Source organism: Clupea harengus, chromosome 23 (genome assembly GCF_900700415.2).
Source record: "Clupea harengus chromosome 23, Ch_v2.0.2, whole genome shotgun sequence".
NCBI lineage: Eukaryota > Metazoa > Chordata > Actinopteri > Clupeiformes > Clupeidae > Clupea > Clupea harengus.
Genome location: NC_045174.1, coordinates 7,871,847 through 7,889,281, shown reverse-complemented (window position 1 = coordinate 7,889,281; position 17,435 = coordinate 7,871,847). Strand labels below are relative to the sequence as shown.

The 17,435-nt window shown below is 40.9% G+C and overlaps 1 protein-coding gene across 1 annotated transcript; it reads left to right on the top strand.

Annotated features, from left to right (window-relative positions):
* The first annotated feature begins 11,927 nt into the window (after positions 1–11,927).
* tob1b (transducer of ERBB2, 1b) lies at positions 11,928–16,143 on the top strand. Its single transcript, XM_012814620.2, has 2 exons — positions 11,928–12,163; positions 13,829–16,143. The coding sequence occupies exon 2, from the start codon at positions 14,022–14,024 to the stop codon at positions 15,081–15,083; it is 1,062 nt and encodes a 353-aa protein (XP_012670074.2). The 5' UTR covers positions 11,928–12,163; positions 13,829–14,021; the 3' UTR covers positions 15,084–16,143.
* Positions 16,144–17,435: the final 1,292 nt, after the last annotated feature.

Here is a 17,435-nt window from a genome sequence, read left to right as displayed (position 1 = left end):
ATTGGTGCGAGTTTGGCGGACGAGCGCAGAGTCGAGAACGGGTTTATTCATTGTTTTCTGTGAAATGAAACAGCACATGTAGACAAGCAACACTTCAAAGTGAGCAGCCAAGGGTTCGTTTAATGATGCCTTCTGGATTTAATCACGGGAAAGTCAACCCCCCTAATCGCCCTCCCACCACTCTTCCAGGAGCTAAGACAAACTTCCTGGAGAAGAAAAAAAAACTACAAACATTAACTTGCAGGTACAACATTTACAATTTACTACTATCAGTACAGGTTACCCAGTTCTCTTTTTTTATGCTTTCCACACACTTGTGCAGCCTATCGCCTTTCTCCTGCAATCTACCCCCCTCCCCCCACCCCAATCCCTCCCCAGCACACCCGTCAGCGAAATTCAGCTCCAGCTCATCTCGTTACGCCCTGGTGAATTGGTGGTGGTGGGGAAAAAAGTGTGCTGTGCGATCACAAAAGACCTCACTGTTCCACTCCGTTCGCCGAACATAATGGACTCCCTTTTCGGATGCGGCAGGGGCTCGCAAGCCTGCTGGTATTGATCAGGTTTTTTGATAAGCAGTGCCAGCTGAGAATAATAACAGTGATTAAGTCTCGAAGAATGCCCTCTTCCAAAGAACTCACTCCTCAGTATACCTCTTTATGTGCCTTTATCTATTTGTTTATTTATTTATTTCATTTTTTTCATAAAAACAAACAAATCGGTGAATCATGCTCATTAGAGTGTTTGGGACTCTTATGGTAAATTAGACTCCAGGTGAGAGCTGTGTAGGCTTTCAATGTGCTATACCCATCACTATGCACAACAGAGGTGATGTGCAAGAATGGTTGCCATGGATACACTGAAATCAGTGCTGGGACGCAAGGACGAGACTGCTTGCTAAATGTATGCTTTGTTTGTGTTGATGTGTACATGATATATAAGATAAAGATAACGAGCTTGAGCATCTGAAACATAATTTTCAATTTGATAGCAAAAATATCTCAGAGTAGAGCAAGTGTCTGGACTTAAGCAAACATGAAATCCAGGTCATTTCAGACCCACTCATTGTTCTTCCTGCTGGCACCAGGGATCTTGACCAGCACTTTCCTCACAGCTTGAGTTTTTAAAGTGTTTGAGAGAGTGGCATCCATCCCAACAGTGCATCTCATCTCTGTCTTTCTCTCCTCAGTCAGCTTTCTTTTTCTTTAAGTGTTTCTTTTTCCATCTAGCTTGTGCTTTGACCACACCGTTTTTATGGCACCTTTATGTCTATGAACATGCAGATGTCCTTTACATCCATGTTATAATTAACAATCAAAACAACCATCTTTAGCTAAAAGATTTAGTTTGTAAAGATGCACTGAAATCCAGCAACATACAGACAACATTGCTTTTAAAGATGGGGTCTCCTTCGCCTGTCAACAGTAACTCAAAGAGCCCACTTCCCCGCGGTCAACGACAGGATGACTGTATATTTCCGTTTGTCAATACTCCCCAGGAAAATCCAAAGAAATGTGCATGACTCAGACAGCTATTCATCACTTGTCATGAATGTATATTAAAAACAGGACTCTTGGGACATTGCTCCAATTAAAATTCACAATATAGAGAATAAGATATCCCTATTTGCAGACGACATCACACTATTTATGTCTAGGGTTGGGTACCGAGAACCGGTACCAATATGGAACCGGTTCCAATACAACCGTTACCTACCCGGACCGAAATGCAACGCAGATTTCGGTGCTTCATTTCGGTGCCTCAGCCAATTGAACACGGTCGCTAGGCAGATTCTGTGGGGCACATGTAAAACTGCCCCAGTTCCCAATGTAAACTTTGTCCTGTGTCGCTCACGCTCATTGGTGTTTTCATAGCAACAGTCTTATCTGATAAATGCCGAAATGAAGCACCGAAATCTGCGTTGCATTTCGGTCCGGGTAGGTACCGGTTGTATTGGAACCGGTTCTGATATGACAGGGAAGAGCAGGCAAGCACAAACAAAACTAGCCATCAACCTTTTAACAGAGAAAATACCGAAAGGTAAACGGTCAAAAGTGTGGCTGTATTTCGCACAAAAAGATTCAAACATCGCGACGTGCAGCAAATGCAACAAAATAATTGCGTGAAAAGAGGGGAGAGTCAACGGCAGATCAGCAACCGAAGACTGAAAAATATACGGAGATGACAGCTAAACTACCAACGGTAGTCTCTTAAAGGGGCAGTACACATTGTCTAGTACTCAGTGTGTTCAAGTAATAAGAGTAACTATAAACAAGATAGAAAAGATAGGTATAAACAAATCATAAAATGGTGAAATTTCATGAAATAAATGCAAACAAAATAATACATTTTTGACTCCAAAGGCCAATATGCTCATATTTTTGCAAAAGTTTGAAGCTGTTTTTTGTATTTATTTATATTTATTTAAGTATACTCTAAACTGTTGTTTACAGTTAATATAATGTTCATAGTTTGAAGTTAAAAAGTTTGAAGCTGTAGTTGGAAGCCAAGTGTTTTCTATGTATTTATATTTATAATATACTTTAAACAGTTCATATATTGTTCAATTTGAAGAAAAAAATTGCCTTGGCAATAAAAAAACCCTTTCTTTAATGTCGTCAATCGTCGCTTTGTGCTTTAAAAAAAAAAAGTAGCGGTTCAGGCACCGTTTAGGCACCGGTATCTTTTTAAAAGTATCGGTTTAGCACCAGTATCGGAAAAAACCCAAACGATACCCATCCCTAATTGTGTACTTTCAGATACATATCTGTGTACAGGCCTCATCGACAGCATCGGAGAGGGTTTTCTCCTGTGCAGGTCATGCGATTAGTCAGGAAAGGTGTTGCATTTTGCCGGAGAAGTCAAATATGCTGATATTTCTACAAAAGAATTGCTGAAGTATTGAAGCTGTAGTGTGTGTACAGAGTGTGTGTGTGTTTTGTATTTATTTCTATTTAAGTATAGTCTAAACTTTTGTTAACAGTTCATATATTATTTAAGTTTTAAGTTAAAAAGTGTTTTGTATTTATTTATATATATAATCTACTTTAAACAGTTCATATATTTGGCACTAAAAAAAGCCTTTCTTAAATGTCGTCAATCGTAATTTTTTTTATTTATTTTTTTTATTTTTTATAAAAGTATCGGTTCCGGCACCGTTTAGGCACCGGAATCGTTTTAAAAGTATCGGTTATGTACCGGTATCGGATAAAAACCAAACGATACCCATCCCTATTTATGTCACACCCCAAATCATCCATTCCACCTTTATTACAGCTAATTGATACTTTTAGCAGTTTTTCTGGCTATAAAATCAACTGGGGGAAAAGTGAACTGATGCCTATATCAGACAAAGTAGACCTAAACTTTCTACGCACCACTCCTTTTAAAATGACAAGAGACCAATTCAGAACTTTGGGTATCATTGCAACAAGGGAGCATGGGAAACTCCTCAGCAGCAACTGGGATTCTAAAATACAACAGTTAAATCAGAATATCCAATTTTGGAACACTCTGCCCATTTCTATGGTGGGTCGCATTAACGCCATAAAAATGGTTGTCCTCCCTAGATTTTTATACATCTTCCAAAATATCCCTGTCTTCATTCCCCTCTATTATTTTAAAAAGCTGGACACTATCATATCTGCCTTTATATGGAACAATAAAAAAGCCAGAATATCCCCAAAACACCTAGGGAAGTGTAGGGCAGAAGGTGGTTTTGGGTTGCCAAACTTTAAGCTATACTATTGGGGCGCTAATCTGAATGCGCTACTACACTGGCAAAATGGTATGCCAACAGTCAGTAGTCAAGGGGGCGTGCCCTCATGGCTCCAGATAGAAATATCCGCATGTGGTGCCACCTCCCTCCCAGCACTTCTTAATAACCCGGCGAAAACAAAAACACCTCCCTATATAAACAACCCTGTTATCCTTCACTCCTTAAGAATCTGGAAACAAATTCAATCTTTTCTTGATTTACCCAAAGTCTACATAGACAGTCCAATTTGTCACAACCATGCTTTCACACCTGCTTTGATGGATCCAGCCTTTTCCAGATGGAAAGCCAAAAATATTGTCTTTGTAAGGGATCTGTACTCTGAAGGTAACCTAATGTCATTTCAACACCTACAACAGACATATGATTTACCGTCTGCACACTTCTTCAGGTTCCTCCAGATTAGGGATTACATCAAGACTCATATACCACACTACGAGCACATGCCCAAACACAACACACTGGACAGTCTTCGACGCCTTACACCAGGTAGCAGAGGCACAGTTTCCTTTTTATATGATATGCTAAGGGCCCATGAAGTGGTGCCCACTGACAAGTTGAAAAACTATTGGGAGCAGGAACTTAACATGGAAATTTCAATAACTGTTTGGGAGGGAATTATGGATAGAATTCACAGCAGCTCTATCAACTCTAGGCATTCTATAATTCAATTTAAGGTAGTTCACAGACTCCATTTCTCGAAAGCCAGGCTCCATGACATATACCCCAACATTCCTCCTTAATGCGATAAATGTAAACAACAAACTGGTACTCTTACACATCAGTTTTGGTCTTGTTCTAAGCTAACTTCTTTCTGGTCTCTTATATTTGACTACATTTCAAAGGCTTTCCATAAAACTATTACACCAGACCCACTCCTTGCCATCTTTGGTTCAGTGGTGTATGATCCCAACATTACAAGCTATGAAGGGCAAGCCATTTCCCTCTGTACTCTGTTGGCCAGGCGCCTCATTTTGCAACAGTGGAAGTCAGACGCTGGCCCCCTATTCCAACAGTGGCTTAGGGAGTTGGGCAATATATTGCATATGGAAAGACTCCGCTATACGATCACCAACAAAGATAGACACTTCCGAAAAACATGGCAACCTCTGCTAGACAAATGGGCAGCCGCCAGCGAGAAAAACAGGCCCAATGAGCAACTTCTAGCACTTGAGTTCACAACTTTTCTCTTCTTTTCCTGAACTAGTCTTGTGCATAATGATATCTGTCAAGATTCAATCTATCCCCATATGCTGGCCTTTATTTCTTTATTTTGTATTATTTAAAAATATTTGTTTCATTTTTTTTTATTGTGTTTTATTTATTTATTTTTATTTTCCTGAGGGTGGGGGGTGGGGCTTTTGTTGCTATGTTGTTGTAAAATATCAGAAAATATGAAGGATATCTTTGTAATCTTATTCTGTACAACCCCAATGTACCCTTCATTCAATAAATATATATATATAAAAACAGGACTCTTGCGTTTCTCATTTTATAATTATGCCCACCCTACTGCGTGGTGTGAATATGCAAAACTGAGCACAAGCTTTGACATTAGAAAATGACTGATGTTGCCAAAGAATCTGCCTAAATTGAATGTCTTGTCTTGATTGATAACAGAACCTACAATGTAAAGGACATCGCAAGATTCTCCACATAGTTACAGCTTTTACATTTTGACAGAGAATTGACATTCAACAATAAAAAATTAAAAAATATTTTTACTTTCATTCTGCTATTTAATGTACTCTTAATATCCATCAATGGAAATCATATGGAAATGAGAGCATTAATCTCAGGTTACAGTCAAGCTTTCAGGTGATATATTTTTTTTACTGTTATGGCACTTTTGATTAAGGTTGATCACACTAATAGTCCAGGCAAAATAGCGTTTTACGACAGACTAATTGTAAAATAATTTTTTTCAGCATAGATCATTTCTATGAGGTGTCCAGAACAACATACTAAAAGTCCTAAGAAATCCTAGTTGAGGAAATATGTTTAATTCTCATCAATCTGAGATGTGTGCTAATAATGCATGGCAAAAATACACCTCAAAAATGTAATTTTTTTCCTTTACTCCTATCAAAATGAAACTTTACACAATGAAAGTACCCATGAAAAGTAAAACAATTTGTATTACAAGTTTCTTTTGAAATTAATTTGTATATGCAAATGAGCTATACACTAATCGAATATGCCCAAAATACATCCAAATAGGCTTATTTTTTTCCTTTACTCCTACCACAATAAAACTTTACATAGTAAAAGTATACATGAAAAGTAACTTTTTTTGTATTACAAGTTTCTTTTGAAATTAATTTGAATATGCACATGAGCTCCACACTTATTGAATATGTCCATAGGCAGAAACACCTTCATATGTATGACAAATACATCGGCCCAATCTTCATCCAATCATCCTACTGCCAATGGGAGATGGCAATGCTGCTTTTAGACTGGCCTCTAACCTGAAAACTGCCTGGCTTGGTAGTACCTGCCAGGGGTATGGTGTTTCTGCCTATGCAATTAGGACATATTCAATAAGTGTGATGCTCATGTGCATATTTAAATTCATTTAAAAAGAAACTTGTAATACAAAAAAAGTTACTTTTCATGTATACTTTTACTATGTAAAGTTTTATTGTGGTAGGAGTAAAGGAAAAAAATAAGCCTATTTGGATGTATTTTGGGCATATTCGATTAGTGTATAGCTCATTTGCATATTAAAATTCATTTTCAAAGAAACTTGTAATACAAAAAATGTTACTTTTCATGGGTACTTTCATTGTCTAAAGTTTCATTTTGATAGGAGTAAAGGAAAAAAATTACATTTTTGAGGTGTATTTTTGCCATGCATTATTAGCACACATCTCAGATTGATGAGAATTAAACATATTTCCTCAACTAGGATTTCTTAGGACTTTTAGTATGTTGTTCTGGACACCTCATAGAAATGATCTATGCTGAAAAAAATTCTTTTACAATTAATTCTATTATTGGCTCCAAAAAGGGTTAATTTGCCTGGCCTATAAGACGTGTTTACATATTAAGAAGTCGATCTAGTTTATGGCACCATGATTTGTGTGCGTGTCTGTCTTTGGCTCGTGAGTGAGTATGCTCAGACCTTCCCATAGTGTGGCCTGTGTCTGCATACTGTGCTGTGCTCTACTATTGACAGTATAGTAAGCACCAGCACATTTATGTACAATGATCAGCACAATATCACACCGTGACAAATGTAGGGGAAGCATTCACATTTTACCAACTGTGCATTTTAAAAGGTGAAAAGTACATCGTAGTGAAGCCAGGTATTAACATAAGGAGACGTGATCAGTGCCACAGAAAAGGTCAATAATAATAGATATACCAGTGACATTCAAGAAGTGCATGTAGACATAATGTATTATCTTCAACTTCAGCTGTGGTTCAATCCATTTCTTTTTTAAATCTAGCAAAATGCCTAAAATGATGCTGATTTTCGTGTAGTCACTCACACAGGACTGTTTTAAGCATTGAAAGCTCGAGAAATGTTTCTTCAGAAGATTACTTGCGTGATGTTTTATTTACTGTCGCATTGAGCACATCCACTGCGAAGCCACTCCCGAATTCTGTTTAGTATTAATATAATCCATTAGATGATTCATGGCCCAAGAATCAAGCGTGCACACATGACACTGCATATGAAATACAACACTTAACTACCTTGTGGGCTTTAATGAATAACAGATCCTTCCTGGATAAACTGGACACAGAATACGCTTCTCATCCAGACACGGGGTCTTATTGCGTACTCATATGTGGGCTCATATGAAGATGTTACATCATGTGCCTCAAGAACATACAGTCCTCACTCCATCTCCCTCTCTCCTCTCTCTCTCTCTCTCTCCTCTCTCCATCTCTCTCTCTCCTCTCTCACTCTCTCTCTCTCTCTCACTCACTGACTGACTGACTCACTCACTCACTCATGTTTGCCCTCTACTCTTCTCTCCAGCACTCAGCAGTGCCACTGTGCATTAGTCACTACCCCTCTATGGACGGACATATTATCAGGAATACCTAATCCTTGAGTCCTTTACAGCTATTTGGGTGAGGAAAATGAACTGAATATATTACACCGAGGAGACTGGTGGTGTCATTCACAAGCACTGCACACCAGACATCAGGGAGTTATTAACAGACAGTATTACCATCCTCTCTTTTTCTATTCTGTCTTACACACACACACACACACACACACACACACACACACACACACACACACACACACACACACACACACACACACACACACACACACACACACACACACACACACACACACACACACACACACAAATCACACACAGAGAGAGTGACAAAGAGAGAGAGGTAACTTGGCCACCAAAGTTTATTGAGTTCCAATTAATTTAGTTCATTTCCTGAGGTACTGTTAAGGTCGGAATACTATTAACTGACTTGGACCACGTCCTGATAGCAAGTATCAGAAGCAGAGGAACACAAATCAAATGCATGCCTACAATACAGAGCGACCAGACCAATATTAATATCCTGTGGCCATAGATCCTAGATATACACAGACATAAGGACATTCTCACACAAAACCCATATACTTCCTTCCATCTCTATTTTACAAAATATTCGAGGCATGCATTAAGATTAGAGGCATGTGTGTGTGTAGATGCTTGCAAGGACTGAGAGTGGGGGCTGCATCAATGCCATTCCGTGCTGTTGGCAGGCATGAGTGTGTGAGAGTGTATGTGTGAGTGTGTGTGGGCCCCAAACCCCCTTTAATCCTCATCATTAGTAAACATCTGCACTGGATGCAATCCACAGAAAAGCCTGCTCCTGTGGTAATGATGGGACTTTTTGCAGTCTGGCCAGATTCTCCCCTGTGAAACGTAATCCTCTGTGATTTACAGTGCTGCTAGATTACATTTGATTTATTTACCTCCAGAGATGCGGCCTGCATCACTCTCAAACGAGAATGATGTGCTTTACCATATTTGGGTTTAGCTTTGTTTCCGTGATTTTTTGAAGACATTTTGTTGGCTTAATGAAGTGCAATCTTAATGAATGAACATAGCCACCATGAAAGGTAATGAAAATCCTGAAGAAAATCAAGGCCAAAACTAAAAACGGCAATAAGGTGATAAAATATTTCCATTCAGTCTGTGTGATAAGCCAAACACTCAGGCGGAAGGCCAAAGCAGCGACTAATGAAACATCATGCTTACCCCGAATATTTGGGTTAACATTCAAAACAGGTAGAACGTTATCATGATTAGATTGGTGTTTTTTATGAGGTTTTGAGAATAAATGCTAATTAACTGAATTCTCCATTAGTCTAATCTTCCTGTCTCGCGTCTAGCTTCATAAATGAGGAGGAAGCGGAGCGGAGGAGGTCAGTCAGCGTAACTTATTGATAGAATCCATGTGCAAAATGCTTTTGTGCTCTATTTGCACTAATAAGTAGCTTAAAATGGCCATGAAGTTAAAAGGCAATCAATCTCTGAGTTGCATGGATACCCGTCCATGGTTAAGCCTGCATATTATAGATAGGAAGCATTATAGGAAAATGGCATGATACTTACAGGACAATGCCTTCATGCTTTTTAGAATGTTTTGAGAAATGCACATTATACACTGCTCCTAATGGTTATGATCGCCTGCCCACATTACTTTAAAAGTCATCATACTACTTGTTTGTAATGCTCACAGAGCCTAATGAGTTAGTAGCATGTGCAGAAGCTTACGAGTCATTACACAATAACGTCTTATTACAGTGTAACGACGCTCATGAGTGATGTAGCCATGGGCTGACAATCATTTCCTACCAGAAAGGAAGTCTCTGTGTAGTCTGCTGTGGCAGGAAAGTATGTGGGAACCTTGTATGTTCTCTTCACTCAAACTCTGCAGGCTTCACTGAAGAGCAATCTGGAATGTAATGTCTTGGTCCTGACCCTCTGTGTGTAGCTGCTTGGTCCTGACCCTCTGTGTGTGTAGCTGCTTGCTTACCTTCACACATTAGCACTCTGAGCAATAAACATAAGTCTTTATCAGCAAATCGTTAACGGCATTTGCGTGGGGCTCCCTCAGTGGCCTGTCAAAACCCATCATCCCACAGTATTTAAATGCCATCTAAAATGGCTTAAACCCAGGCTTGGCTGGGTGACCGGTGTGAGAGGATGGTATAAGCCTTTTTTCAAATATTTTAAAACCTGCAACTTCTCACTGATAAGGTCAGCAACACAAAATAAATAGTCCACGTGCATCACATGGATAGCCATTCTAAATGCACCAGAGTATCAGAAGCTATAATGCTTACTGATAGAATTCCTCCCCGAGCTGCCTTTGTCAGTGGTGTGTGCCCCAACATCAAACAACAGAACAAATCCTTCAACAAGAGTCACTCCAGCCCCTGAGCTGGCTGCCATAATGACCCGGGGAGAGTGATCATGACTTGGCACGCCACCAACACTTAGCTGCACTCTCAATGTTCCTGGTGCATCAGCAAAACTGGCTTAGCCTGGAACATATATGACAACTTCCAGGAGTTCACTCTCTATGACATTGTTGTATTCCTGCCACGCACAGCGAAGGACGTTCTAAAAGTCAAACGTGATCGTGTTTTGGGAAGAAATACGTGTTAAGGGTCAGTCACTCATGTGCTTTTGTCCTGTATTCCATTCATGTATTTTGAGATTGAAGAACCTGAAAAACAGAATAGTCTTGTTGGAAAGATCAGACAAGGTCTGAATTCTAATGCCATGTTTTGATTGCCTGTTTGTCACACAGGTCTGACAATCAAACTTGTCCCTGAAATAGACACCCTCCCCTCTCAGATGAGGGCATTTGTGGCAGGAAGTGACCCTCTCTACAAATGTCCCCCACCTCAAAGGCCACTGGATAATTCATACGGTCTATTGTACAAACAAGATCCGGGTTGAGTAACAATGCTTGATGTCAAAAGCCTCAGACTCAGGTTTGCCCCTCAAGCCATGTTCAATGACATATCTCACACTGATGCTTGTTACTGTGTGGCTTTTAATTTCCAAGAGTGCTTTTCTGTGTTTGTATGACTTGGTTCAAAAACAGATCCCCGAGGACCAATGGATAGAAATCTTTAAGCAACTTCTCTGCCACCATTTCAAATAGATCTAATGAGAGACTGTGACTACTATGCAGTGGAATATGGCAGGTGAAACAATAGTATTCAAATGTGTAACTAAGTGAATCATGGTTTGTTTACCATCGGTTATAACTACCCTTCACCTTCCTATTGGCTCTAGTGTTTCAGAAATGTGTAATGTAGTCCGTGTAGGCTACACATTAGCCTACATTTAGCATAAACGTTTTGAAATGACAATACAATGTTCGGAGCAAATGCTAATCAATCTAATATTCCAACGTAATATCTATTCAGCCACGTAAGAGAGTTATTAATACGTTGGATGTATTATTCCTTTTAATAACCAAGAGGGGGGCGTGTACAAACACTGCTACCACTGAGTCACAGTGAGGCTACCTATCAAGATGTCATCGGTATGCCTCCACCAATGGGCACAGTCTGTTTTATCACAGTAAAGAACACACGGGCAAAGTACTTCCACTATTCCAAATGACTAGTGTTACTCCGCCAAAGTACTTTTTCTGTACTATTTAATTGTCACAGTAATCGTTTTGTACTGACAGTATGTGTACTGACAGTTTTTTGTGTTGTGCTCCATTTATTTTCTTCCATTTTAACATAACAAGGCAACTGTAAAATACTTGGAATTATTGCAAATATTGTCTTATGAGTGGGTTGCATCTGTACGAGCTTACGGTATGGCTTCCTATCAATCACATGAACAATGGAAACTTCCAATTTATGTGAGGACTAACATAATAAAATGTTATTCGAAACATTAGAAAATTCATGAACACATGGAATTTCGCTGGTACTAACTGCATAGAAGACCTCTGTTCAGATCTATTGTTGATTGGCTCTTAGAAACAGGCAATCATGATCCGAGTTCTAGTATGAAACTTGTGACGACAGACAAAAATAGTCCAATCATGTGAGTCTGTGGTTTGTTGACCTCCGAAAGCCGTATCACCGCCTCCACTGTGTCCGTGGCGGAGGACTGCTATATATTGAAGTCAAGCCCCTCAATAAAGGACAGAGTTGTAAAAACTCCCAGGCAGACGGGAGTAAAGTGGCCTGCAGAGACAAATATCCCTAAATAGTTCGAAACAAGTCGCCAATACGCATTTGACCTAACTGGAACAAAACACATAGTCGAACTTTTTTTTTCGAAGTGAAAGAATTATTTAGTTCATCTATATTTGACGGCAGTCAGTACATCTTCGAGGTCTTTCCAGAATTCCCGAGACGCCACCTTGAATGTAAGTATTGACATCAGTTACATATCGAATCAGATTGTAAGTGCACTGTGATGTGTAAAGTGTCATGTTTGTCAAGTCAACGTCTCAAGAACCCTTTGGCTGATATCATGGTATCTTTTTCTAGCTTGCTATCTATATGAGAACAGAGATGGCATAGCCAAATGTGTATTTTCTATGCAGCTGGCCAGCCAGGTTTGACAGCCTCTTCTAATCCAACTGCTACCTATGTCAGCTAACGTCAGAATTAGCAAGCAAGCTATTATTACCCTGTGTTGGCCAGTGTAGATTTAAAACAGACCTGCTGCTGTCTTTTCATCCACTTGGCTCAACAACTCAAATGTGCAATCTAGTCAGCTGACAGCGTTAGCGTTAGCTGACGGAGCTAAAACGTCAACATATTTCCAGAACTAATCGAGTCTAAATCCACAGAACCATAACAAAATGTCTCCGTAAACAGTATAATCAAGAAACTGCTGATTCCTTTAGTGTACAGTTTGTGAGGTAGTCTTGGTTTTCGGTAGACGCTCTTGGATAGCACTGCTGAGGAGCACAGCCAATTTGTATTCATCTTACGTGAGCTTGCCAGGTTTGCAGCCAGCTAGCATTGGGCCAGTCAGTTAGAGTAAACGTTAGACAACTAGCTAGATGATGTGGCTAGTGTTGTTGGGCAGGAGTGATCTGTATGTGAAGCATAACAAGTGGAGCAAAATGCGTATGCGTATGCGACGGAATCCGTTGCCATAAGTACTCCCCATATAAGATGCTTGTACCTATCAAAATAGTCAGAGTGATACAATTTGCAAGCTAAACGGATCATGGGGGCTTCGATTATTTGTATTTAACACGAAAGGGTACATGAAAAGGCTTCATGTCTGGACTAGTCTGGCGTCTATGTGTATGGCTTGAAGTCATCTTCAGGTCATCTCGCAAACCCAAGCTGAGTCATTTCGTCATAAACTAATTACAGATAGGTTGGCTAATTGCGTCCTGGCCAACGTAGAACGCCGACTATTGGTCGCAGCCTAGAAGGGAAAGGAGATAATCTATTGCGCAATATATATATGTGTCGCAGTGTGTTTAAATGCTCTACATTTCCATCGAGGCGTTTTCCGTGGAGAAGTTTGTGACGAGTGTTGAATGCAGATTATGCAACCGTTTTAATCTTCTGTTGTCATATAGTTGAAAAACCAAACAGAATGTAGCTTCGCTAACCATAACATGGTAACGTTAGACGGCAGCGTCTCATTCCTGCAACAGTTCTACACAACATTTTTCTGATATGGACATAAAAACGTAGACTTGGGTGTTTATTTTGGCAAGAGCAGTAACATTTTCGTTCACTGTGTCACGTCGAAGGGACAGCGACATGGGAATACTGTACAATACCGTTTCACTCAGCGTCCCATGTAGCCTATGCATGCCTCCTCCGTTTAGGTCAGATACATCTTATTTGTAGCGTATCCTATTGGTTTTACAAACCCATGTAACCTTCCACTTACTCTATAAATGTACTAGCCTTACTTTAATGCACATTGTACCAGCTGGTGTTTTTGTCTGTTGGGATGTCCTTAGGCTGTTATCCTTAGAGCAAAAAAAAAAGCCAAGCCATGCATTTGGACCTTTACATAATTTTGAATATCTTGCTTCTCCTTTCCTCCACTTAAGGATCAAGAAGACTAACCCCTGTGGGACAGACATTTTCACGGTCACCAGCACTTTTCACTCCTCCCCACCCCCCACTCAAAGTTTCTCTGCTCAGCCCTAACTTGCCACCCGCTGCCTTGGAGCTTTCACACTCTGCCAGAACAACTCTACTTAGGAAGAACCCGCGCAACCCATACGCAACCGTGAAGCAGTTATGCAGCTTGAAATCCAAGTAGCCCTCAACTTCATTATATCCTACCTGTACAACAAACTCCCCCGGCGCCGCGTGAATATCTTTGGCGAGGAACTCGAGAGGCAGCTGAAGAAGAAGTATGAGGGACACTGGTACCCAGACAAGCCATACAAAGGCTCAGGATTCAGGTGCATCCACATCGGGGAGAAGGTAGACCCCGTGGTGGAGCAGGCGGCCAAAGAGAGTGGGTTGGACATCGACGACGTGCGGAATAACCTGCCGCAGGACCTGAGCGTGTGGATCGACCCGTTCGAGGTGTCCTACCAGATCGGCGAGAAGGGCCCCGTCAAGGTCCTTTACGTGGACGACAACACTGAGAACGGTTCCGAGCTGGACAGGGAGATCAAGAACAGCTTTAACCCCGAGGCGCAGGTCTTCATGCCCATCAGCGACCCGGTGGGCGGTAGTGTCGGCGGCGGCTCGTCCGAGTCCAGCTCGCCCTCGCCACCCTTCGGCCAGTCTTCGGCTGCGGTCAGCCCCTCCTTCCTGCCGCGCTCCACCATACCGCTCACCTTCACCACGGCCACCTTTGCCGCCACCAAGTTTGGCTCCACCAAGATGAAGAACAGTGGGCGCGGTGGCGCTAGCAATGGCAACAGCAACGGTAATGGCGGCAAGGTGGCCCGCACCTCCCCCACCAACCTGGGCCTGAATGTGAACAACCTGCTGAAGCAGAAAGCCATGTCCACCTCGATGCACTCACTCTACAGTCTGGGGCTGGGCACCCAGCAGCAGCAGCAGCAGCAGCAGCAGCAGCAGCAACAACAGCAGCAGAAAGCCTCTGCACTGTCCCCCAATGCTAAGGAGTTTGTGTTCCCCAACCTTCAGGGCCCAGGCAGTGCCGGAGGAGCGTTTGGAGGTGACAACCCCCTCAATCTCAGCCCCCTCCAGTACAATAATGCCTTCGATATGTTTGCAGCCTACGGGAGCCTCAACGACAAGTCCCTCATGGATGGCCTAAACTTCAGTTTGAGCAACATGCAGTATTCTAACCAGCAATTCCAGCCAGTCATGGCTAACTAATAAATGAAGGTGTATTTATGAATGAATGTTGGCAAAAGAGTGAAGGAAAAGAAACAAATATACACAATAACGCACATTAGAAATGGACTTATGGGAGAAATCAAATTCTATATATATATAAAGATATATTTAAAAAAAGAGAACTATGGACATCAACCACAAGGTCCTGTTAGTCACTGGGAAGAGCATGTGCCCAAGGGTGTTTATCTTCTCCGCCCCCTTGAGTTAGTCCTTACAAAAAGCTTGTGCAAACGAGTGCAAGCTTGGTTACTTACGCATCGACACGCATCATTGTTATTGTTTTCCTTTTTTCTTTTTTTTGCCAACCAAGCACAAAATAATTTTTTTACTACGTTTAAAGAAAATAACTCTAAAACAAAGAAAAAAAATAGGAAGTTCAAGATCTTACAGTGTTTTAAAGATGGTAAGACTTGACCTTATTTGTAAGAAAAAAACTGAAAAAAAATTGGCACTAATAAATATTATGGGGTTACCTGGTCTGTTTTCTAATTGTATAATTTAATTGAGTACAAAGTTTGTAAAATATCAGAGTATATATTGTTTCTACGACATGGTATTGCATTTATATCTTTTTACTACTCCAGTGATCTGTGATGGCTGCTGCAGCTTTATGTTGTTATTTGTTTTTTAATGAAAATTGTTAAAGAAAATCATCTTTTAGATCAGATATTCTAAAGATTGTGTACAGAATATTCCTTAGTGTTGGAATTAAAGGATAGGAATATTTGCTTTTTTGAAACATAAGAGTTGTATTTTCTGTTAAGAGTTTAAAGGACTTTTATGTTTATATATAAATATGAGCTGGTATTTATATATAAATATAAATTAATTAATTTTGTACCTACATTGTGCAATACTTGATAAAAATACAGTATAACAAAAGTATTTTGAGTCAGTGTCTTACATGTCAAGAGGGACTGAAATAGTTTATATTGTTAAGTTTGTATTAAAATGCTTAAAATATATGCTTGTCTTTATTTTTTTTAATTTCATATTTGCACCCTGGCCTTTTTCAATAAAATAAACTTCCGTCAAAGCATATCCCTCTAATGTCTTTTTTGAGTTACTCAAATTATATGTATCATAATGGGTCCGAAACGTTAATCATAGAAACGAGAACGAAGCTATGCATCCCTTAACAACTCTACAGTGAGAAATCTGATGTTTCAGCTGGTTGAGCTGAATGCTCTTGTCTTCATGTGGAGTGTCTTGTTTGAATGTGTTCGATCTAAGGTGTCGAGTAGACTTCAATGTCCCAATCAGTATTACTTGCATTTTCTTTTGAACTACTCTCCTTGGTCACCCTTCAACAGAGACCACTTGTAGCTTCCTTTAGGGGTTGGCCAAACATGTGAAAGTCGATCATGTGAGCTTAAGTCTGTACTGCTCTAACACCAATCGTGTGCATCACACTAAAGCCAAGACTGTTGAATGCATAGTAAAGAAGTGGGCGGATGTTATTGCAATTTCTTCACGTCACAGTTGATCTGCTTATGGCATATATTTGCCAGAATGTAATTAACACAGGGTTTTTTAATATGGCTGATCCCTCTTGAATGGCCGAGCTTTTAGTTTGAGGTCTTGTGGCTCAGCTGGTTCTTGTGTTTTCAGGGTTCGTGCCCCCCAGCTGATGAGTGTCATCTCGTCCCCAGCCTTTATTATAGCACAGCGCTGACTTCTGTGGCATGTCACTGTTCAATGGCGGCGCGAGCGATCACGGACAGATGGTGGACTAGCTAGCCCGAGCCAACGATAGGGGCTAGCGATGTCTGTTGGGGTTGGAGAAGGGGCTTGTTTCGCGTCTCCCGGCTGCGCTGGGGTGCTGAATGTAGCATGTATGAGAGACATGCATTCCGTTCGGCACAGGAGCGGCCGCAGCAATGGCCACCCCTCACCGCTACTGAGGTGATCTGGTGACCCAAAAAAAAAAGAGGGCACACTGTACCTGGTGTCGACCCAACTTCCTGTCAACCAAGGCCTCATTCACTTCACTGCTGAACAGCTGATGGTGGCTCTTTATTCTGGGCAGGCTCTACGGTACGAGGACATATAGAGTGGTGTGGGCCAAAGCAGGCAGGCTGGGCCACTGCGAGGCCCTCTCTTGTGGTGTTTATGCAAAAGCCGGTCACGTGAAGTCTGCAAATGTACACATAAAACAGCGTGCCGGGTCCCAAACAGACGGAACATTCATTTAGGTTTAAAGTTTCAACAGCTTAACTTGTTGATGGGGTAATTGCGTTTGCTGTTCTATATGTGGTAAAGGTCGAGTGCAAATAACACCCTTCCCCCCTCTTCCCTTGACACACACAGGCACACACACACACACACACA

Excerpts from the sequence above, each read along its gene's own strand:
- tob1b (XM_012814620.2), top strand. The coding sequence starts at position 14,022 with ATGCAGCTTGAAATCCAAGTAGCCCTCAACTTCATTATATCCTACCTG.